The following is a 24,710-nucleotide window of genomic DNA, read 5'->3' as shown; positions in this document are numbered from 1 at the left end:
TACTAACTGAAGTTTCATAGGTCCATTCACTGCAGTGCTTATTGTAACAGTAAAACACAGAAAAGGCAAATGTGAATGAAGAGAGATCTGGTTGAGGGCACTATAGTTCAGCCCAATGATGGACGACTCTGCAGGTATATAAGGCCACGAGGAAAATAACTACTATATGTGGTTGGAAGAGGTGCTTTTTAATTATATAAAAATATGCATAGTTCCAAAGTAAAAACTATAAAGCAAGGCATGTTCATAAGTCAAGTTTACATTCCTATCCCCTCCTCCCTGCTTTCTGTCTCTACAGCAGTGGTTCTCAACCAGGGGGGGCATCTGGCAATGTCTAGAGGAGTTCTGGGTTATCACAGTGGTGGTCAGGGCAGGGGTGGGAGAGAGGTTTGCTACTGGCATCTAGTAGGTAGAGGCCAAGGATGCTGCTAAACATCCTATAATGCACAGCAAAGAACTATCTGGTCCCAAATGCCAATAGTGCTGAGATTGAGAATCCTACTCTAGAAATGACCATTTTAATTAATTTTGTTGTTGTTATTCTTTCCTTTTGAAAAAAACTTAAACTGTTTGTATTTTTAAAATATCTCCTCCCTCCCTTAAAAGGTAGCATACTCAACCATTCTCCTCCTGTTTTTTTGGTTTTGTTTTTGTTTTTTTACATTGAACAAGAAGTTGCCTCTGTCTCCCCTCGCACTCCAATGAAAGCTGCTCCCACTTTGTTCTGGCTGCTGTTGGTGATTTGGCCCCCATCTACCTGAATTCTGGGATTCAGGGGGATACTTGGCACCTAGTTTTGTTGAAGGTGTCCCTGGGTTTATTCTCTGCTCTCCTAATTGCTGTTTCTGAGATGCTAAACCTGTTCCCTGCCTCCTCTGCCTCTGTGCCTCTGACATCTCCATATTTCTTCTTGAAACTCCCTACTCCCCCATGCTACAGGAAGTTCTCCAGACAAGGCTATCAATGGTCTCCACATTGCAAAATACAGGGTCAGGTCACAGTCCTCATCTTCCTCATCCTTCTTGCAGGATTTGACACAACTGATCGCTACTGCTTCCTTGAAACAGTTTCCTCACCTGGCTTCCAAGAATTCACTCTCCCCTCGCATCTGATCTTCATATTCCTTTGCTCCTCGGGTACCTTCTCTGCTCCCTGACCTCCAAACTTTGGAGTACCGCAGGATTTGGTCCTTAATCTTCTTCTCTTCTGTACTATGGAGGTATACAACCTAAACGTTCATCAACAGAGGAACATAGGGACACATTATGATTTATTCTTTCAATGCGATGGACTCAACCGCATGTACCTACATAGATAAACAAAATCAATACCAAGGGGGGGGGGGGGGGAGCAGGTGACAAATTTTAGATACAAAAGGCCACAGCAGCAAGACAGCACTTGATACTGCTTTGTCTGTCCTGTACAGTTCATTGGAATGATGTCACATGCATCTAATCTTTGTTAAAGTACTTTTGAATATTTTAGTAAAAACAGGTTCTGGGAGAATACAACCCATCTTTAGAAGCAGGGCTACCCCTAAGGGGTAAAGGTTCTGTTGCCGACGAAATGAATCACAAAAATGTGGCTGACGAAATGAATTACAAAAATGTGGCTGACGAAATGAATTACAAAAATGTGGCCGACGAAATGTGACCGACGAAATGAATCCCTGAGAGGCTGTAGTGCCAAAAGTCTCCCGAGGCTCGGGTTTCTTTATTCTTATACCCCTCACACAAAGGAGCAACCCGAACCCATACCAAGCATCGCGAGACAGCATTTTTTGAATTAACGCAAGCGCACTACATCTAAGACATTCCTCCTGGTCATTTCCTTATCCTAAGTATCTTTATTGTTTCCAGACCCTCCTGTTCGCTTCCTTATCTTAAGTATCTTTATTGCTCTCAGACCCTCCGGTTCCCAGGCCTGTTCCTTTAGAGGAACAGATAAACATCCCTGTTTGCAAGCAATGTTCCTCCTGGGAAGAGGAAGGGTCACTTGGCAGGAATTTCTGTTTGCAGATAAGTCCGGCCACTTCTGCGAGATGTCCCGCGTGCAGGCACATCCGCAGTTTCCCTACTAAATCTCCTTCATCCTTGGCAGGAATTTCTGTTTGCAGATAAGTCCGGCCACTTCTGTGAGATGTCCTGCGTGCAGGCACATCCACAGTTTCCCTACTAAATCTTCATCCTTGGCAGGAATTTCTGTTTGCAGATAAGTCCGGCCACTTCTGTGAGATGTCCCGCGTGCAGGCACATCCACAGTTTCCCTACTAAATCTCCTTCAGGTTCTTCCTTCAGTTTGTCATCTTTTATCTCTCTAAACGCAATCTGAAGCAATAAGTCAAACGTTAACTTTTAAAAATCTGGGGGTTGGATATGCAGGTTTCCATTACATTACGTTTTGTACTTTTCCACTTGAAGTCTTTCATAGGAAAGCCCAGTTACTACAGAGCACCCCTCGGAGAAATTGCTCGTTCAAGGACTCTGCACCAGCCTCGCACCCGTCCTCCTGCCACCCCAACATGGGAGTCTCTTGACTCAACTCGCCTGTGCTCTCTCCCACAGACCTGGGGTCTCCATCTTCATCACCTTAAGATTCCACCACTCGCCCTTAGAGGGAAATGAGGAAAGGATCAGCAGAGACGTACCAACCATTTCTCCAAGGTGCCCATTCCAGCCTCAGACAGTCGCTTTGGCCAGGGAGGGGGAGTGACCTATCAGGGGAAAGGATACTGGGTCCGCACAAGGGGAGCTGGCCAATCAGAGAAGCCAAAGAGCAAGCTGCGCGTGGGGGTGTGCTCGGGGCCTCTAGAGGCAGTAGGGGGCGGTGGTGCCGGGGGCGGGGCCAGCTTTGCGGGCGGGGCTCCTGCGGTGTTGGGGGTCATGACCTTCTGAGTCGTGTCGGTTACGGTGCTGAAGCTGGAATCTGGCCTCGCGAGGTCCCCGGCCTTTGGGCTGTTGTGGAGTCTGGACTGTGGATGCGACCCGGGCAGTTTCCCCATCCTCTTCTCTACCTTTGCGTCCTTGCTGCTGTCTGCGCGCGCGTCTCACGACCAACCAAATTTCGGGTGTAAGATTCACAAATGAGGGGAGATGGGTCGTTCTTAGCGGACAAACAAAACACGGAAAACATCTTTTTAAGAAATAAGCTCATGGCCGTGTCCTTTCAGAACTCTATCCTGTTTCTTGAAATATGTCACTGACAATGGCAGGGAAAGGGTATATAACTTTAAATACCCCGTCATCCTCCTAGAGCAGATCCCCACCCCACCCCCCGTTCGCAGATCGCGCTGATGTCTGGACTCCACCCTCCCGTTGCGGGTCCCAGTGATGTGCAAAGGAGATCGCTGCCGGGCATCCCCAAGGGTCCTGCCGCCCTCCCTGCTCTAGCTGCCAGCCGCAGGTGGCCCAAGGCGAGAGACTCGAGTTGGGGTGGGATGTTGAATGCCCCCAGGATCCACACCAGGAGAGAAGTGAGCAGGAGAGTAGAAGCTCCGTAGGGGGAGAGGGGACGACGCTGAAGTCATCTCGTGACTCATCTGGGGTGCGCTGATGGACCTGCTTAAGGCCAAAGAAGTGACACCTGGCAACACCCCCAGAGAAGACTCTTCAGTGTCACCTACAGAATCGCAGAACGTCAGTCCTCTGCCCACGCTCCCCTCCCTCACATCCACATCCCTTTTTAATTTGTCGGGAGCAGGCTTCAGTAAGTTATTTAAAGGTTCTCTAGGTACCAGTGTGCCTCAGGGATTGAGAACCACTGATCAGGGCTGAGTCCTACAGAGTAGTGAAGGTTTTTTTGGTCAGTCTCTAAAACTGAGTTAATATGTTTCTGGGATCGTGGAAGGTCCAGTGAAAACATTGAATTAGCCAGGATTCCACAAAGATTAAGTGATGGTGGCCCAGAATTTCTCTTTAGCAGGTCGTAAGTATGAAAGTGCTTTGCAATCATTGTATAAATTAACAACGCCTGTTTATTGTGTTATATACCGCGTGCTTTGTGCCTGAGCACTTTTCACTACAACCTGGGATTATTGCCCCAATATTACACCTGAGGAAACAGGGGCCCAGTGGGATGGCATTACTTGTCCACTTGTAAGTAAAATCAGAAATTGGACCTAGATCTGGCTGGACCATAGAAAGGTGGAAAATTTTAGTTTTAAACCTTAACTAATGTCTTTAATGGATTCAGAGTGTCTAACGAACTAGGTCTTGGAGAATAAGGCACAGGGGAATGGATGGCTGGGATATAAGACGTGGAAAGGAGAAGGAGCTCTGAAGACTGGAAACCCTGCCTGTGGACTGGAGTGATGAGGAGACATCCAATTCCTAGAATATGACAGATTAGATCAGTTTTACTTGTCCAGAGAAATTCAAGATAAGTTCAAGTAGTTCAGCATAGTCTCTCAACCATATGCTCATTAACATGCTAATCAAACACCTTCTTCTTGAACAATCACATTGTCTTCCTTATTCCTGGTAAAGATGGGACTTTTTTGGGGTGGGGGGAGCGAGGGATGAAGAGCCCGTATGCTGAGCTTTCTGCATTTCTAATTCCAACTGCCAGACTCCATTTCAGGCTGCTGATGTGTGTGGACCTGAGGAGCAAGTCTGAGAGAGAAGCATGTAAGGAAAAGTTGAATGCCAGGCACTGAAGCTGTTTGTATTGGCAAAGAGAGTAGAATTACTTATGGCATTGAGAGCTCTAATAGACCTTGTCTCTGGGGAGAAACTGGTACTGAATCTGCGGAGGGCTAGGGACTCAGAATGTCTCTGCATCTCCGTCCCTCCTTAATTTAGATGTAGGGAACTTAAGCAGCAAGTTTCTTACAATCTATTTCACAAGTTGTCCTAAAATCATCTCATCCCATTTCTGCTTGTACCCTCTTTTGTAATGTGACTTTATCTCCTCCCATCAAGAGGTGAAGTTTATTTCTCTACCCCTTGAAACTGGGCTTGGCCAGGTGATTTAACAAATGTGACCAGAGCAGATGCTTGAAAAGAGCCTGGCAAACTGCAAGTTATCCCCCTCTTGGTTCTCCCACAACCTTGAAATGCCCATGTTGTGAAAGAGGCTGAGCTTGTCTGCTGGAGGACAAGGCACCCCAGGCAACAGCCTGCCAACTGCCAGGCTTGTCGGTGAGGCTGTCCCATATCACCCAGCACCAGCCGACTCTCCAGTTGATAGAGATAGATGAGGAGGCGCAGCAGAGTTCAGCCCTGGCTACAAGAACCACCAGCTGACCTATGGAACTGTAAGCGAGTAAATGGTAGCAGTTTTAAGCAACTAAGTTTTGGGGTGCTTTGCTACTCACCAAAACCTACATATGCTTGGTGAACAGCCATGAATTAGTCTTCTAGGATAGTGACAGCTCTGCCTGCTTCAGGGGAAGCAACCCTTGCTTCTGCAGCAAAATCCCAGGTGCATCCAACTCCTTGCCTTCTCCCCTCCCTCCTCCTTTTTTCTAAATCATTTTTATATCCCTCCCTTTCCTACATAAGGAAACGGAAGTCTAGGCTCTAGTGATGTTTTCACCTGCAAAGCTTAGCATCCTCCATTCCTGTCTCAGAAAGTCTCCCCTCTGACTCCCCAGCCCACAATTTTCCGCATTATCCAAGTCCCCCTGAGATTCCCAGCTCCTGGAAGGGTTGGCTGATGGCAAGTGAGAGTTACGGAAACAGAAGAGGTAGGCAGAGGAACTGGAGGAAAGGGAAGGAGAGAGAGAATATGCCAGTAGTATTTTAAATAAATGTTCACATGCTGTGACTCAGGAATTTTCTTTCAAAAACCCACCCTGAGGAAAATAAGAGAAATTAAGACCTACCTGTGTACCATAATGTTCATTTGGACATGAGTTATAATTGCAGGAAACAGCCTGAATGTGATTATGAAATTGCTGTAGTCATTTAAAACTACGTATTAACATAGCTTTTAATGCCATGGGGGGAAACTCACACTGAAAAAAGCAAGATCAAACATATACGTGGGGAAGATTTACCACCACAGTAAATATTCTTTTGAACTGAGAGTATAATTTAGTATATTTTCAGTATTCCCCAATAGATATCTATTAGTTTAATCATTAGTACCTTAGCTATTTCCACATTTACATATAGAAAGAGGACGAGAGGGGGAGTTGGCAGTGGTTGCTGTCTCTGAAAAGTTGAGACCTGCATGTGGGTGATGGTGGTTACTAGGATGTGACCCCCCGAATGCAGGGTGCTGGAACAGGGAGGCCGTGACAGGGAAGGTGGAAGAGGCAGTGACAGGTGCATTTCTGCCCTGGTTCCCACTATGAGCACTTGCTTCCATGTCACTGCATGTCCTCTGAGGCACTGTGTAGACGGGGTCTCAGAGTTGTTCCTCTAAAGCTCATTTGGTTGGAGATTTTATCCATCCACACCAATCCCTCTTTGGTTGAAGTTTCCCCCCTGGGATGTTAATGTGATCAGAATGAGCTCACCCAGCTTCAGAAAAATCAGACATGAAAAAGACTATTCTGACCCTAGACACAGTATGCCCCAAGGCTCTTGGGCCAAAATGACCTTGGTATTGTCTCAGACCAAAGAGAAGGCCACTGTATACGGAAGGTGAGAAGCACAGATTATTCATCCAGCCCAGCAAGATCTGGGGCCAGAATCTGCCTTCTAGGCCATGGTGGACTTTACCTGAGAACAAACTCCTTCTGTGTCAGTTGCTCTGTCTGTTTCCCCGCCTCCCTCAATTGCCAACCTGTCTCTCATTTCTGCTCTGCCCTGTGTCTCTGGTCCTCTGTCGCAGCACCACATACACTACACATACCTGACACATCATGCAAATAATAAGGGAGGGGGGATGTTAAAAAGGTATGAGGAAGGGGCGCCAGGGGGCCCATCTTCTTTTGTTTTGTGGCTAAATAAGTGCCACATGCTGCCCAGAGACTGCCCCCTGTCAGAGGGTTTTCCAGACTGGTTATGTGAGACACTGGGCTGGGTGGGTGTGGGAGACCCTGCCACACACTCCGTGTAGCTCTCTGATAAATCTTGCTCAGAATTTTAACAAAGTAGAGCTAAGCTGCCCAAGTTCATGTACTGCCTCATCAAGGTGGACAAGGAGAAGCTCAAGAGACCACAGTATACACCCAATTGTATAACTATGAATAGAAAACACTAATAACTAATAAATTTAAATTTGTTTTTCTGAACATAGAAGCCCTATAGGGCATTCTGCATCATCGGGTTTTTGGTGGGGTTTTTTGTGGTTTTTTTGGTTTCTAATTTTTTTTTTATTGTGGTATAGTTGATACATAACATATTAAGTTTCAGGTGTAAAACATAATGATTTGATATTTGTATATATTGCAAAATGATCACCACGATAAATCTAGTTGACATTTGTCACCATACATGATTAATTTTTTTTCTTGTAATGAGGACTTTTAAGATCTTTCTTAGCAACTTTCAAATGAGCAATATAGTATTATTAACTATAGTCACCATGCTGTGCAGTTTCTACTTTTTGAAATGGGTAACCTTGTGATGCTACATGTTTACTATTTCCTATGAATTCCTAAGGATTATGTAAACATTCTGCATCATCAGATATTTCAACATACTTAAGGATTTATTTTAATTTATTGGAATCTAATTCTTTGAAAGTTGATAGCCTAATTTAGATCATAATGTATGGTCTCCCACATAGAACGGCAACTCTAGTTTCCTCCAGCAAAGAAACAAAGACTGTAAGAACAAGAAACAGATTGGAAAGGTACACCAGGCAACTCACAAAAGGAATCCCTGACCGGCTAGTCCTTATGGCGTGCAGGACCAGGACTGCACTGGCGATCACGTGGAAGGTCCACTTTGGGATGGCATTTCCCTTCATATGTTATCTCCTTCCAGATACCAAACCTTGAGAGTGACTCTGGTTTATCCAGTGCAAACCAGGAGGAGGGTTCTTACCAGGAGCCCAATCAGCCAGCTCCTTGATCTTGGACTTCCCAACCCCCAGAACTGTGAAAAATACATTTCTGTTGTTCAAGTCACCCAGTTTATAGTATTCAGTTATAGCAGCCCAAACTGACCAAGACAGTCATCAATTAGAATAGATTTAATTTTCTTTAGTGGCTGTGTGTGGTGGGGAGTTGGGTCGGGACAGTTACCTTTGTTAAGGTTTTATATCAATGAGTTTGTAGGCTTTTTCCCTTTTATCCATTTACTAGAACAGTTTAAATAATATCTGAGTGTGGAGGTGACTGTTGGGCATCCATCCCAAGGTCTATTCTTAAGACACTGATATGAGAATAAATGATTTTTAGCTGGCTACCATGAGAAAAGAGGACATTTCTCAGACTCTCTAGGTGTGGCTTTGGACTAATGTGATGCATTAGCTCTGGCTAATGTGATGCATGCAGAAGGTTGTGTGGTAGGTTTTCAGAAGCTACAGTGAAGTACAGCTCTTGTATTCGTGCCCTTTGCCCTACTTCTTTGTCTCTTTCTCCCTCTTACAGCTTGGAATGCAGGTGTGACAGCTGGATCCTAGGGATGGTAGGTGGGTTGCTGAAAGGTCTGGCAATTTTGTGAAGTTACTATACCAGCCCTGGACTTTCTGGATTTCCTGCACTTCCAGGATCCTCTGTCCCCGGTTTGTAGCACAGAGCTCCTAAATCCCTTGGAACTTCCTGGGTAATAGGAATGTCTCTTGTTCTTGTGAGGTGACTCTTGGTGGACTCCTGGATAGCTTCAGGATGGGGCTTATCACCAGAAGGACCAAGCCATGATTAGAAGCTTGGGACTTTCATCCCCACTCCCCATCCTTCAGGAATGGAGGAGGAGCTGGAGATTAAATTAATGGTTGATCATGCCCACGTAATAAAACTTCCATAAAAATCCCCAAGGTATAGGGTTTGAAGAGCTTCAGAGTTGGGGAACACATCCACGTGCTGGGAGAGTGGTGTACTGCAACTTCATGGGGACAGAAGTTCCCAAGCTAGGGACCTCTCTGTACCTTATCCTATGTATCTTTTCATTTGGTTGTTTATTTGAATCATTCATCATATCTTTCATTATATAATAGACCAGTAAACAAAGTGTTTCTTAGAATTCTGTGAGCTATTCTAACAAATGATCAAACCCAAAGAGGAGATCACGGAAACCTTCAGTTTACAGTCAGTCAGTCAGAAGCACAGGTGACAATCTGGACTTACAACTGGTTTCTGAGATGGGGGTGAGAGGATGGGGATAATCTTGTGGGTGTGAGTCCCTTAACCTGTAGGTCTACTCTAACTCCAATGTCAGAATTAATGTCAGAATTGAATTGAATTATAAGACTCTCAGCTTGGCATGGGGGGAAAACCCTACACATCTGTTGTCAGAAGTAAAGTGAAATATTGTGAGTATGGTAGTAGTGAGAGAGTAAAGGAGAAACAGGAAATGTTTCCCAGATACATATGCATCATGCATACCATCATGCATACACATGTGAGTGCTCAGAGATTAGGAACTCAAAGAGGTAGTTAGAACTTGGGCTGATATAGCATCTTACAAAAGATCAGTAGATTTTTGGAGAAGTGACAAGACAAAGGAAAATGACTTTTTAGGTGGCAGATTGTGGGAAGGCAAATATATGGGGGGAAGTAATGGTAAATAAGGGCTAGTTTTAGCAAGATCTTTTATGTGGCTTCTTCTAGGGCCATCTCTGTGCTGATAAGGGTCTAGAGTTGTCTCCACAATTAGCTTCTATCTTTCTTGGTTTTCTACCAGGGGAAGGGAGATACCTTTACAAATTTATGTCCTGCTTTTAGGCAAGCAGGAGGAGGGCAGAGAACTTTTCTCGTATCTGTTTTTTCTCAATTGCTTTCTTATGCTAAAGTGTTGTCTTTTGGGGGTGGTCTCTTCTGCTATCCTTCACTTTCTAGTTACAACCCAGCCTCTATCAGCCTGAATGAAAGAAGGCTGATGCTGGGAAGCGTGGGTGAATGACCTCTTCTGTGTCTTCTGCTGAGTAGAGATGGAGGCCCAACCATGCCTCTGACATCCAAAAACAACTCTTTTACTTCATTTCCCCTATTCCTAGAGAGAGATGATGTCAGAGAACCTCAGTATCAATAAACATCATTTTTTGTGTCAACTATAAGTTATTATAACATTTAGCAGTTTTGTGACGTTTTGGGGTCATCGTGAATGTTGCTGTGTTTTGGTTGATTTCACCAATGTCCACCATAGGCAACTCAGTCATGATAATTTAGGTTTGACATGGAATGTACTTTTCAGAATAAACTCATGTGTAGTTAAGGTTTGTTTGATCATATCTGCAATATAATAAAGAATTCCAATAATCAAGCTAACAATAACTATTTATTGAGATTTTAAAATATTTCAAGATAGCTGGCTCTAGCAGAGTCTAGAAAATATCAACTTCTTTTCCAGGACTGAATCTCCCATGAAAATTCATTTTTACTCTGAATCCCCTTCCCATGTGAAGCATCTCACTGTGAGCTAATTTTAAGTCTTCTCTCACACTTTCCTTGGTTATTGCCCAGGTGGAGCTCACCAGATCTGGTTGCCATCTGCACTTACTACATCATCCAGGGCTATGCTCAGATTATTAATCAACATGTCAGTGGTTAGAAGAGTCACCATCATTTTCATTTTCCTGCTCTTTTCTGCAGTTGACAGACATAATTGCAGCTTCCCCCTCATTTCCCACCCATGAGTTTAAATGGCCTCAAACATACTGGGAGAACTCAGACCTCCTGACCTCTGGGTCACTCTCCTGATCACCCAAGCACTCTTGGAAATCAAAGCTCTGAACTTATTGAAAAGGGACAGAGAGGACAGAGCATGATTATTGTTATTATCTTGCTTTCCCCCAATCATGCTGACCATCTGTGGTATTTTTACAGTCATTGTAGCCATTCATCCAATGAGGGTTTATTAAGTATCCACTAAAAGCCCAGCACTGTTCAGGGAAATAGCAGTGAAGAAAATAGACCAAATTTTTGCCTTTATGGGATTTATAGCCTCTATGCTAGTTAAATCAAGAAGGAGACTTGGCTCCTTCCCTTACTCATCTACGGGAGGCAGGAACAAAGGAGAATATTGATAGACCTGGAAAAAAGGCCGGAGAGTATCAGAGAAGGAAGCCTTCGGGAAGGTAAAGATGTGGGAGCCAGTAGTCATATTGTAAAAAGATATGACTCCGGCCTCACAGTCCAGAAAAATCCCCACAACCAGAGGCTGCTCCGTCAGTGGAAGGAAAGTTAGGGGAGAGGTAAGCGCTATATAGCCTTTCTTTCTGCACAGTCTGATGGCCCAGAATCCATCCTGAGGTGTCAACACCATGTCAGTGTCCCTCTGCACATTTTCCATACAGACTCCTAAATCCCACCCAGTCCCTTCTCCCACATCCACTTCAAAGTAATATCTTCCTGAAGTGAAACTTTCACAGCCCAGGATACAGGGTAAGGCTCTAAATCTTCTAGAAGAAATAGCAAGATTCTCCTGGGGGCATCCCCGAGTCACTTGTCTCCGATCCTCAGACAGAATTAGTTCGTCATGAGCTGTATCCGGATCCAGAGTCACACTGACTGAAAAAGAAAAGACATGATTTTGTTGCTGAGAGTACAGTTTGTTTTACATAAAACCAGCTTGTGTTCAAATCCAAGCATTGTTTCTTACTAGCTGTTGTGAGCTTAAGCAAATCATTCTCTAAGCCTCTGTTTTGTTAAATATAAAGTAGAAAACATATCTGTCACCAAGAATGTTGGGGAGGATTGAATGTGCTAATGTATGCTTAGTGCTTGGTAAAATTCCCGGTATATTGTAAGTGCCTAATATGTGGTAGTAATAACAATGACATCATCATCATCTTCTTCTTCTTCAACATTATCACTGTCTAAGTCACTCAGAGAAGCCAGGGACCAGAACCAAAAGTTCACATGGTAACTTGCCTTCCCAAAGCCCCTCCTCGGCCATGTAGGACCTCCAGGAATCATGGAATATTTGAACAGAAATGAGCCCTTCCCCATCTCTTCTTAATAACCATCAACACTGAGGATCAGAGAAGGAAAATGACACAGCTAATGTCATTGCTTTTCATTGGAAAGCCCAGAATTTGACCCAGGCCTCAGGACACACACCTAGTCCCATGACTTTTAAGTGTAAGCCTTTCTTTCTTGCTTCAGATAATGTTCCATAGGGATTAGTATAAGGTAATACATGAAAGATCAATATATATGAAAAATATTTGATTAGAGTTGAATAAGGCAAAAAATAAATAAATAAAGTGTGATAATGGCCAGCAAGGCAATTTTAAAAATGAAAAGTGGCAATGGGGTGTTCTAGCAAGAGAATTAACAAACCATTGTGTTACTATCAATAAAGGAAATCAAGTACTAAGAAACATTTCTACTGCTACATGTTTTCCATTAGTCCCTCCAGATCACTCTCCACTTTTTTCCACCCAGCCCTGTGTCCAGGAAGGCTAACCCCTGTGGACACATCAACCAGGCTTCTATCCCTCTGACTGCTGTTTGGTTAAGCCAGTGGAAAGCACTAGAGGAGACCAGAGGCAAAAAGAAGCAGAGTATTTAGTACCCCAAGTCCCTCCACTGGCTATGATTTGGAGGATCTGCATTCCTCTGCCTCTGGTCACACTCTCCTATAGTTACAGCTCCCTCCCCCTGCCTTGGAGAGGTGATTACTCCCTACCAATTCCTAGCCCTGGGTTGCTTCACTGTTCCTTATACCTTTCCTTCCCTTCCCTTCCCTTCCCTCCCCTCCTCTCCCCTCTCATCCCTTCCCCTCCCCTCCCCTTCTTTTCCTTCTTATAGAAGTATAGTCAGTAACAATGTGTCAATTTCTGGTGCATAGCATAATGTCCTAGTCATGCATGTATATATATATATATTTGTTTACATACTCTTCTTCATTAAAGGTTACCACAAGATATTGAATACAGTTTCCTGTGCTACACAGAAGAAATTTGTTTTTTAATCTATTTTTATATATAGTTGTTAACCTTTGCAAATCTCAAACTCCCAGATATATCCCTTCCCACCCACCTTCCCACAGTAACCATAAGATTGTTTACTATGTCTGCAAGCACTGTTCCTTGTTGATTATCCAAATCCTCATCTTTGTAAATGATCCCTTTATTAAATTCTCTTCAGTGAGTCCTTATCATGAGCCTGACTCACAAAAATCTGGGGCTTCAATTTATATCCCCTGAATGAGCCAGGAAAGCCCAAGCTAAGAAATTAAAATGTTGGCAAGTTGGTTAAACCATTTGAAAGAGAAAAATGTCAATCAGATTCTTAAAATTCCATCTACATATTGCTTGTAAGTGACACATGTAACAAAAAGACATGGAAAGTTTGAAAGTTAAAGGATGGATAATATAGTTATATAGCTGTTGTAGTCATAATTATATCAAAAGATATTAAGTCAAAGTATTATTAAGATGAAATGGGTCATCTGTTGGATGCAACAGAAAAAAGTGCAATTCACTAGAAAAAAATCACAATTCTAAACATGAATGTACTAATAATATAACCTCAAAATATACAAACCAAAAATTACAGAATTACAAGGAGAAATTCACAGCTCTCATTACGAGACATTTTAACATTCTTTTTCCATAATTGATAGATTAGGCTGACAAAAAAAAAATATGAAGCTATGGAAGATGAATAACCCAGCATGCTCAGTCTATTAGATATATATAAAGCCCAGCAATTTATAGAGAACATGCACTTTTCTCTGTATAGATAGAATATGTACTGATTGAGTAAAGATTAGTCAGAAAGTAAGGCTGAACAAGTTTCAATGAATCTGTATCACACAGACCATGTTCTCTGACCTCAAAACAATTAGGTTAGAAACAAAAAGAAGATCAAACGCCCATTTAAGAAACAGACTGACTTGAACCATGTTGTCATGCCTTCTATAAAAGACAAAAGTAGACCAATCAACTCACTGAAATCTGGACATGACTTAAAGTCCTCCCTGGCATCTGTATAGGGTCAAATACAGAGTTGCTATTTTTTAGTAGTTGGTGTTATTACTGTTTATTCTTATTAGCTTGAGGGAGAACTGAATACAGGTCCATAATCCTTATCTGAAACCCCTGGGGCCAAATAGGTTTTGAAATTCAGAATATTTTTGATGTTATAAAGGCAAACATAATCTACGTTTCCACCCCCAGCAGGGTCTAATGGTCTCTTGTAATCAAATGCATCAATATTTCTGCAGTAAAACATATATTCAAACTAATTGGGATAAATAAAGACTTTAAATAGTCTCATATCAGTGCAGCTCAGGTTTGGCCATGTTGTCACCCAGACATAAGGGGATCCTTCCATGATCTTGCCTGTTGGTGTTCATACCCTTATGCAGTTCCTTCCCTTTGAGTGTGGGCAGGACCTGTGAATTGCTCCTGGCCAACAGAATGTGGTAAAAATGATGGGATGTGACTCCTGTGATTATATTTTATTCTATAAGTCTCTATCTTTCTGGAAGACTTGCTCTAGAGACTCTCTCCTAAACTCACTTTGAAGAAATAATTGACCATGTTGGGAGGCCCATGTGCGAGCAGCTGAGGGTTGGCTTCTAGAAGCTCAGGGCCCTAAGTCCCATAACCATAAAGAAAGAAATTCTGCCAAGAATCTGAGTGAGCTTGAAAGAGAATTCTGCCCCAGTCTAGCCTCCAGATGAGAACACAGCCAGGCCAACACCTTACTTGCAGTTTTGTGAGACCCTAAGCAAAGGACCCAACTAAGCTGTGCCCAGACTTCTGACCCACAAAACCCGTGTGATAATATACATGTGTTGTTTTAAGCCACTAAATTTGTTGGCAGCAATAGATAATTAATACAGTCACCAAATAATTTTAGGTTAGGTCCAATTTTGCAGCAAAACAAATTTTTTAAAAATCCTTAGTTTTCATAACTTTGCAAATTATGTAGTTGTGGATAAGAGATTATGCAACCGTAGCAAGCACAGATTAAGAGAATCAAGGAAGCAGGAAGCTCAGACTTCGGGACTGATAAAATTTGGTTTTAATCGTGGTTCTAATATTTACTATCTGTGTCACCTGGGTCAAGGCCCTAAAAACATTTGAACCATAGCCCAGAATATTCACTTAACTTTCTTGCATTGCTCTGAGAATTGACCAAAATATTAACAATAAACACTATGTCCCAGACAGTGTGCTAAGCACTTTACGTATGTTGATGTACTTAATTTTCATGACAACCCAGCAACCCAGTGAAGTGGGAATTGTTAATATTTTCACTTATCAGCTGGGGAAACTGAGGAGGTTGTTTGCCTGAAATGACACAGCCAATAAATGAGAGAGCAGGAATCTGAAGGGTCTGCGTGGATAATCAATATGCTATGTCCCTGTTTAAGCACTGGAGCAAATTAACAAGGGAGAGTGTGACAGCTCCACTGAAAATATCTGAATGACCTCTCCGGCTGTGGGCTTGCCCAGGGATGAGCTTGTTTACCACTTAAGTTCCCTTCTATCCATAGTATTTAGGGATTCTTCACATACCTTGATAGTTCCTTAACATTTTCTTCACATCAAAGTAAAGCTCAGAAACATTGCATACAGTTAGAAGGTTTAAAGAGGGAATCTCTGGTGTTTCCACCTTCACAGCCCAACTCCTAGAATAAGCAGAGGTCAAAGACTTCTTCAGTGGTAATTTCCATTCAGTTCTAACTACCCACACCCCTTCCCTCCTGCATTTGTATAGGACTCACCTGCTCAAAGTGTCTTTCACATTCTATGGAGAAACAAAGACAAAAGGTAAATGTGGGAACATCAGTATTTCATGGAGCTTGCCATGTGAGGCTGTTCGTTCTAAACGTTCCTTCTAAAGAAGTAAAGAGAGTGACTCTGGCCTTAGATATTGATGGATACCCAGACAGAATGATTCCCATCCCAGCTCCCTGGGATAGTCAGCCTATCAGGATGTTTATCCATTATTTTCCTTGCTGACATCTGTAGGGAGCTGCAGCATCTGCAATCACACCTGCCTGTGGGCTGCTTGAGGAAGAGGGCCAGGAGCTTTGGCCATGCTCCCTCTGGGAGGACTTGCTTTCAGTGACTTGATTTCCTTCAGCGTGAGCCCATGTTAAAGATCACTTAGCACAAAGGTCCTTAGTGGTGAATCCATGCATAGCCCCTGACACTGGGCCATGAAGCTGGTGGCAGCATGTACCATACTGTGTTGGAGCAGTCATGTTACAACCTTACAGTGTAACCTCCAGTTCTGTTAGTGGGAACTAGAATAAACAGCTCCAGGTGTAGATTGTCTTATTGGGCTGTATCCTTCACACGGCTGAAAGCAGGCCATCTTAGAGCTTTGGAGGGCTCAGTCAAATTGGAAGAAGGTTATCACCTATTTTGGCTGCCTTATTTTATCACCCATCAGTCATCTGGAGAAGTATTTCAGAAGACAGTTTGACAGGGTTCCATGAACATGGGACACAGGCAAATGGTAGTGAAAGTTATCCCATGGTCCCCTTTGGCCAAGGAACCTACTGTATCCTCCCAGTGGGGGAATATTTTTCTGATTCACCAAAAGACACCCTTCAGATTAGTGGAGGCCACCTTGCAGACATTGGTGTGTCTCTAAAAGAAACATTACTTTAAATTCCCTACACTAATGTGCCACTCTTGAGTGAAACCGGCAGGCCTTGCCAGTCTTCCCACGTTTCCTCACCATCATCCTCCTAAAAGTTCAGGAACAAATACCTTCTTTCTGTTCTCCAAGTGCATAGCCTTACCTGCAGCAATTTCTGGGCTGAGCCCTGACTTTTCTTCTCTAGTTCCAGGATGTGGCTCTTGAGTTCATGGCTCTTCTGTTCAAGGTTGGCCTCATTGTCTCTCAGTCTCCTCAGAGTCTGCTCTTTTTCTTTCTCCAGTTTCCATAGATAACACTTCTCTTCCTCATGCAGAAAATTCTGGAGATTCTCAAAGTCAGACTGGATTTTTTGTCTCTGAATCTCTATTTTCTCCTAGAGTCAAGAAAGAGTTCTCAAAAGGTAGAAACAAACCAAATGTCCATTGATGGATGAATTGGTAAACAAAATGTAGTATAGAGATACAGTGGAATGCTATTCAGTCTTAAAAAGGAATGAAATTCTGATACATACTACAACATGGATGAATCTTGAAGACATTATGCTAAGTGAAATAAGCCAGAAAAAAAAAAAAAAGAACGAATATCTTATGATGCCACTTTTATGAGCTACCCAGAAGAGTCAAGTTCATACAGACAGAAAGTAGAATAGTGGTTACTTGGAGTTGGGAGGAGGAGGGAATGGAGAGTTATTAAATGAGTACAGAGTTTCAGTTCAGGATAATGACAAACTTCTGGAGGTGGATAGTGGTGATGGTTGCATGACACTGGGAAGGTACTTAATGTCACTGAACTGTTCACAAACAGTTAAACAGTTGATTTTGTTATGTATATTTTAGCACGTATACACACAAAATAAAGTTCATGCAGCTACCATAACATTACTTTCCCATGAGTCATTTGAGCTGGAAGAATGTTCCAAATTCCCTGCTGCAGAGCCAGGCCTGGGAGGCAGGTACTCAGATGTGGCAGAGGTTGTCACAATTCTCTATAGTCACCCGACCAACTTCCTTCTTCAGCCAAGGTGCAAGAGAGAGGGGTGGGAGTGGTAGATAATTTAACCCTGGAATCAGGGCTGAGGTCAAACACTTTATCAGTTACAAAGATAAAAATGGGTTTTTATTTGGGGCGTAAAAGGTATCTCTGGGTCTGAGGAAAATTTTTGAAGCCAAAGTTTGTAACGAACGTCACCAAGACTGGAATTTAAGGTAACCAGGCTAGTAGGAGAGTCCATGGGGGAGGTCTGGGGAGCAGGTTTTATGTCATAGTTAACCGTGAAATATTTACCTACCAACCCAGGGTGCACTTACTCATCCTTATGTGTAAGACTGACAGAAACCAAATGATACATCTTGTGGGACTCAGCTTTCATTTTAGGAGATCAGAATTGCAGTTTCCGTTAGTGCTTTCTTGATTCATGAAGTGTTTCAATGACCGTGATGTAGCAGAAGGGTCATTGATGGGGTTTCCCTATATCTTAGTTATAATCAAGATCTTCCCCACTGCCCAAGATCCCAGAAATGAGGGAAGTAAGACTGTCCTCTAAGATTTCAAGTTTAACAACCGTACACAAAGGATTGGGGCAGAGAGGTTGGAAGGTTGGAAGAGACCTCTAAAAGAGGTAAATATCTACCAGTCTGTGGGATTTGACTGTGAAATGATGGATTACATAAATATTTCCATAAAGGAATGCATCTCTGATCATGGGAGGCTGGTCAGCCAAGGAAATAGTCTTAGACACCCTAGAATCTGCAGTGGTAAATGTGTAGTTTCTTGGAGCACTTTGATCCTTCCTATAAATCAAATCAATTTCCTTTATCAGCCTCATGAGCTTGAGTAATATTTATCTTAACCTGGAGCTATTCTGTTTACTTAGTGCTCACAAAGGTTGGTTTCTGAGCCTGTAAGGCTGGGAGCTACACCCTGCCCTGTGGTACATGTACCAAAGCAACAAGGCTCAACAGGCCTTCAAACCATGAAGGTATTTTGAGATATTTAAAAATTGAAACCCAGTCAAGAATGACTCTATGTAGAGGCACACCAATTTTGCTTCCACTGACTGAGGTATTAGAATCCTAGTCAATTACTATTGAAAAGTTGAAAGGGTTGGAGATAAATTCTCATAGATGTAGACAACGAGGGACATAAAAACAAATACTGGCTTCTTCTTTGGGTTTTATCTATTTGGCGTGGTTTGATGAGAATAAGCCATTCATTATGCGTTGCCCAATAATCCCCTATGCCTAAACTCTAGGAAGGACAACAGCTTGAGATCAATAAACCCAAACTCTTACATTCCATTCTGTTATTCGGTTTGCCGTGAACACCTTCAGGTTCATACATTCTTCTTCTAGTTGCTTCAATTTTGTCACAGCTTTCTGGAGCTGTTCCTAAAGGAAAAATAGGGTGAATAAAGCCTTTTCAATTCAACAACTCTTCACTGGGCACCTAAGAGGCATGCCAGCCCTCCAAGACTATTAGAATAACATTTAATATGTATTGAGTCCTGACACTGCCAGGAAGCATGCTTCAGGCTTCATGTGCGGCAGCATATCTGATCCCCTTGGGAACCCTGAACAGTTAGGATTTTTAACATCATTTCTATGCTACAGAAGCTGAGGCTTAGGAAGGGGGTAAATAACTTGCCCAAGATGCTATACCTGGTAGGTGGGTGAGCTGTGACCCCACTCATCTGCTGACCCAGAGTCTGCGCTCTATCTACCACTAACAGTCAGGGAAATATTGCATGCAAAACAATAATCATCCAAAAAGATTTTCTAAAATAATGTGCTGAACCAAACATAAACAATGCCAGAGTGTTTGGCACACAGGGACCTAAGTATGTATTATAGTGAGTCAGGAAGGAAAGACCTAGATGCCAGCTGAAGTTACTAGAAACAATTAATGGAGGAAGGGAGCTCTGATATCTTTTGAAGCCATTTAAAAATGACTTAGTATCCATATCGAGCTTTTAGGTTATTTTTCAAAATAGTTTCTCACGTTTTCATGGACGGCAAGTTTAAGCTGAACCAAATTGCTAGCTGTGGTCAATATTAAAAGAATTGGCTCCTGTCCTAAACCCAGTAAGTATACTCTCATTAATTCTCGAGTGCCCTCAATAAAGTGCTCTGTGGAACTGTTAGCAAAGGACTGTGTTGCCCTTGCTATGTGCCAAGTGCTATTCTAAGCTTTACATGTATTAATGTCCTTAAAGCTGATAACAACCTCCCGGGCCTGTGTGCTGGCGAGGCAGGAAACGACTATTATCCCCATTGATGGTTGGGGAAACCAAGGCCTGAAGACATATTTATTGAAACTTGCTCAGGGTTACCCATCTAGTAAGTAGCAGGACTAAGATTTCAAACTAAGCAGACCGACTCCTGAGGCTTAGAACCACCACCCAATGCTGCTCTTTGCTTACTACTTGGTGGGAAAATAATTCCAATGGGACTATCCCCCTTATAGTTATTAGCTGCTCCATGGAGTTTAAGGAAGAGCTGCTGCATTCTGAGTGGTGATCAGTGTTGACATGTCCTGACGGAGAACCCAGAACCTTAATAGAAGACCCTCCCTCCTCCTCGTGGGGGAGGCAATGAGGAGCTGACACTGGGGACAACAGTTTTCTCAAATCTGGGCAAGGCAGGGAAAGAATAAGGCAGTAGGGCTATGCTCACCCCTTCATTCCACCACAGCCAACATCACCTTCTTTCACACTTGAGTGAGCCCTAGGAGTTATCCCAAACCTCTCCCTCCTTTTCATCCTCCATAACCAACCATTTCCAAATCCTTTCACTCACTCCCCTTCCTGAATCTGGCTTATAACTGCTCCCTCTCCCCCTTCTTAGAGGAGTAATCTGAATTTTACTCCTTGATAGTCCTTTCATTATAGCAGTAACAGAATGCTCTTTCCAGTGTCAACCAGATCCTTCACTCTGCAAATGAAAACTCCCCAGTGGCCAGTACTTCTCTGGGCTAGGATTTAGACTCTGAGCTGACTTCAAGCTTCTGGGTCCAGAATCCATTTCCCATGACATCACCCACCTTCCCTGGACATACCCCCTGGCCTGGTCACAGCTCCCGTGGCTGTGCCTCTGCACACCTGGGCCCCTCTGTCTAGAGTGCCCTCTCTCTTCTCCATACTGCTATATATGGTTCATTTGGGGGGAGTGTGGTAATTAGGTTTGTTTTTTAATTTATTTATTAATGGAGGTATTGGGGATTGAACCCAGGATCTTGGCATGCCCTCTACCCCTGAGCTATACCTTTCCACGTACGTATGGTTCATTGTTATGTGTTCTTCAAGAGTCACTTTTGGGAAGATTCCTCAGTTACTACTCCCCAGCCCTTGGTGTCCCGCTCCACCATCCAAACCAGGGCACTCCAGGCAATCTTTTTGCTGGTTTGTCTTCCCTACTAGACTATAGGATACCTAGAAGGTAGCGTGTCTTTGTACCCTGTGTTTTCAGACTTTCTCCCATGGTCTTGCACATGGTGGTTCCTCAAATTACACACACAGCATGAGTGAAAAAAGCATGCAGGTGTGCACTGGAGCACGTGGCATTCTAGAGCGAGGAGAGGTTCATCAGAGCAAGAGTGAACAGGAATAAGAGTCTGACCATCTCGCTGAAAGTCAAGAGAGACTGTCAGGACTTGGTTCAGTGAGGACCCATCACACACCACTTTTCAGAAGAAGGACATGATGAAAGCTATATTTCAGGATCCTAATCTTGGGTTTCAGGCTAAAGAGTCTCAGGTCTCACAGGGGGAGGCAACATGGGACCCAGTACCTGCCAAAGCCCCCTGGCCCACTACTCACCTTGTAGCCTTGGCATGCATCTTCAACAAGAGCTGTGACGTGCCCTTTGTGCTGCGGTCCCCGCTCACAGCGCCAGCAGATGAGCTGGCCCTCGTCTTCGCAGAACAGATGGAGCTTCTCTCCATGATTCTCACATGACATTTCACAGTCCATCTCCTTGATAGCTTCAATGAGGCTTCCCAGCTGCTTATTGGGTCGGAGGCTCGACATTCCAAATGACATCCGACACTGGGGACAGGAGAACGTCTCCAGCCATGGTTGCATCTGGCAGAGATTCTGAAGAAACCTCACTATGCACGAATGACAGTAGCTGTGTCCACAGTTGATGCTCACCGGCTCAGTCATCAGATGCAGGCAGATGGGGCAGGTGGCTTCCTCCCTCATCTTGGTGGCTGGGCATGAGGCCATGGCTTGTCCTGAAAAGCTCCAATGTCGGATCTAGAGGCAGAGATGAAGCCACCAGAATTTTGCTAACAGTGATGGAAATTCACTTCACCTGAGCCTTTGTGCAATGTACTGGCTGCCCCTGGCCTCCACAGGTCGTGAGGTCTTCTCTATAGAAAGAAGAAAGAAATTGGAATTTAGAAGATGCATAAAATGTAGCTGTGTTGTAGAATATGTGGCTACTCAAGTTTAATTACAATTAAATAGAATTTAAAGTTTAGTTTCTCACACCCATTAGCCACATTTCAGTTGCAGGTGACTGGTGGCTACAGAAGAGCCCACATATAGAACACCTCAGCATTGCAGAAAGTTTTCTTGGACCAAGCACTGAGAGAGAGAGAAACCAGGCAGGCTTCCTCACCAAAGCTGCAGCAAGACAGAGAGAACTCAGTGAAGGGCTGTCAAACTCTTTCTTAGTCTAATGAACATCACGGATAATTAGTACCAGAAGTATCTGTCACTGGTAGTAACACCTAGGTAATTGGGTGGTCTGTGAAGGACTGAAACAATCAAATTTGATTCTAACTAACCCCCACCCCACAAAGAACAAGAGAGTCCCCAGTGGAGACCCAACCCGGATGATAATGAAAGTAAACAAGACAACCAGAAGAACAAGGCGGTCCTTTTTGCCCTCCCTGACCAGAGGGAAAGAGAATTGGAAAGAGGGCTGGAAAGCCCGAGAAGGGCTTGGTTGTGGAGAGCAGAGGTCCTGGAGAGCTTAGCGAGGTGATGGTCTCCTCTCCAGACCAGGACTTGTCTCTCAGGAGAAGTCTGAGGTGACTGGAATACAGGGAGTTTGCAGAACCCACGATGTGGGGAGGTGGGAAGCAGATGGGGAAGACCGGGCCTCTGTGCTGGACCCTGTAGTGTCCACCAGTGAGTACCCGACAACCAGAGACCGCAGAGGGGTGACCAGGAGCAAGGAGTCGGCCCCCTAGGCCTGTTCCCTGCTCTCCCACTGCCAGGTGCTCGTCATGGAGGGCAGTGAAGGCTGGAGGAAGTTTAGAGAGTGACCTTTCCTTTGAACAGACAGTGGCAGAAGCAAAAGCAGTGATTCAACTAAAGTTACTGGGGAGGGTAGTTCCTCTAACACAGGAGCCGTCTCTTAGAGCCTCTTCTTCTGCAGACTTCTATTCTTTGGCAAGTTATTTGCCCAAGGGATACACTGGGCTCCTCCCCTCCAGGAAAGCTGTGCCCGTGGAGAGAAGGACCTCCCCTCCTCTGAGGCCCGGGGTGCCTGTGTGGGGCTTTCACTCACTTTACATCCTGGATGCTCTGAGATTAGACATGGAGTCTGGTGAAAGAGAAAGCAGACAGGGTGCGAGAGCTCGGAAGTCAAGACTTGACCATTTTCAGAGTCAGCGCGGCTGTTAGCAGGAAACAATGCCCACCCCCCGCCGCCCCGGGCCCTCCCCGGTCCCCCCCACCCCGCACCCACCCCCGCACGCTCACATATGTTCACGGGTCCTAGCCCTCCACCCAGAAGAGCGGGACCTGGGCTGTTCCTTCACCCACAGCGGTCACATTCGCTGCTAATCCCTCCGCGGCTGCCAGTTCCTGCGATCTGGGTGAGGAAGTTAACTCAGACGCGACTAAACTCAGAAGTGAAACTGCTCTGGGAGGCGGGGCCCTGTAAGATGTGGGGAGGAAACCAGTGAAGTTGCCCGTATCTTGTGCACTCAGCTTGTCCTGAAAGGGAGGAGAGACCATAGGAAAAATAATTTTCTTTTACATCAATGAAAGTAAAGGCAAATTCATAGCCCAATTAACTCTTTTGTGACCCCAGCACAGAAGATCTAAAACCAGGAAGTCTGCAGAGTTCACAGACTCTGACTTGAGATCTTTCTACTTTTACCGCCCACTCTCTTGGGATTCATAAGCCTTTCTGGCCAATGTTATGTTTAGCTATTATTAGTCACTTCTTGTTTTGTAACTGCTCTGAAGGGTACAGTGCAAAAAGGGCTGGTGACAGTAGTGGGGCTCACTGGTATCAAAAAGCTTGCTCAAGCCTGTCTCCCCTTCTCTGTCCTGATGCTGTGTCTCATTTTCCTCCTCAGTGTCCCTGCAGGATTCAAATACTTACCAATGGTTAGAGTCAGCCACCAAGGACAGCAAACGAGAGCCTCTGTCCAGCAGTGTGGCCTCAGCTGGGAGCCATGTTCAACCTGGGGGCCGTCACTCTGCTCTGCGCCCTGTTGGGGAAAGACTGTGGGGTCTGGGCTTGAGTTCTTCGTGCCTCAACTCCAGTCTCACTAGTTCAAAATAAGAGCAAAAATACTGTCTCCACCCAAGTTAGAGTTACTATTTAATGGGAAATAACAGCTCAAAATAAGACCCTGCCACATGTGTAAGAGGTATTTATGATAAGGGCACAATAAATGCTTGCTTAGGAAATAAACATTTGCAGTGAACCAAGGGAGCCAGGACGAAGGCTGAGGACACAGGCCGGAGAAGTTAAATTTGGATTCTGAGAGCTGCCTGGGGCCAACTGGGAGCCTCTAGCTCAGTGGATCAGGTACTGACCCGCAGAGGGAGCCCGGGAGGAATTAGGTGCAGCCACAGTTCTGCTGGTCCAGCAGCTCAGGCTGGAGGCAAAATTGTGAAACAAGTTCCTCTCTTCCCACCCAAATAGGAGTCTATCTTCAGCACTGCATCCTCCTGGGGGCTCAAGGAACCCTCTGCCATTTTGCCTCCAGGTGACTCATGTCACCCAGAAACATCCTGTGGTGGCAGGTCCCGCACACAATGCAGGACAGATCTACTCCAGAGGCAACCAGGACACAGACAGAAGAGAAAGAACGAGCACCCAGTCCCTGATCTGAG

General features: G+C 44.3%; 2 protein-coding genes across 5 annotated transcripts in view; one reads left to right on the top strand and one right to left on the bottom strand.

Annotated features, from left to right (window-relative positions):
- Nucleotides 1–24,710, top strand: part of SLC17A2 (solute carrier family 17 member 2) — a 73,949-nt gene that overhangs the window by 25,328 nt on the left and 23,911 nt on the right. The gene's annotated exons all lie outside the window — the stretch shown is intronic.
- On the bottom strand, nt 10,316–23,492 carry TRIM38 (tripartite motif containing 38). 2 transcript variants are annotated; one of them, XM_031435448.2, is made up of 8 exons: nt 23,340–23,482; nt 23,146–23,181; nt 21,444–21,997; nt 18,922–19,017; nt 16,773–17,003; nt 15,744–15,766; nt 15,535–15,647; nt 10,316–11,566 (listed from the first exon to the last, which is right to left on the bottom strand). In XM_031435448.2, exons 3-8 carry the CDS (start codon nt 21,849–21,851, stop codon nt 11,043–11,045), a joined length of 1,395 nt encoding a protein of 464 aa, XP_031291308.1. In that variant the 5' UTR covers nt 21,852–21,997; nt 23,146–23,181; nt 23,340–23,482; the 3' UTR covers nt 10,316–11,042. The 2 variants fall into 2 exon arrangements, with proteins under 2 accessions (XP_031291308.1, XP_010978454.1); XM_010980152.3 differs by lacking the exon at nt 23,146–23,181 and having other exon boundaries at nt 23,340–23,492.

The sequence above is a fragment of the Camelus dromedarius genome, chromosome 19 (genome assembly GCF_036321535.1).
Source record: "Camelus dromedarius isolate mCamDro1 chromosome 19, mCamDro1.pat, whole genome shotgun sequence".
Classification (NCBI taxonomy): domain Eukaryota; kingdom Metazoa; phylum Chordata; class Mammalia; order Artiodactyla; family Camelidae; genus Camelus; species Camelus dromedarius.
The sequence above is the reverse complement of the archived record's forward strand: the minus strand, read 5'-3'. Positions and strand labels throughout refer to the sequence as shown.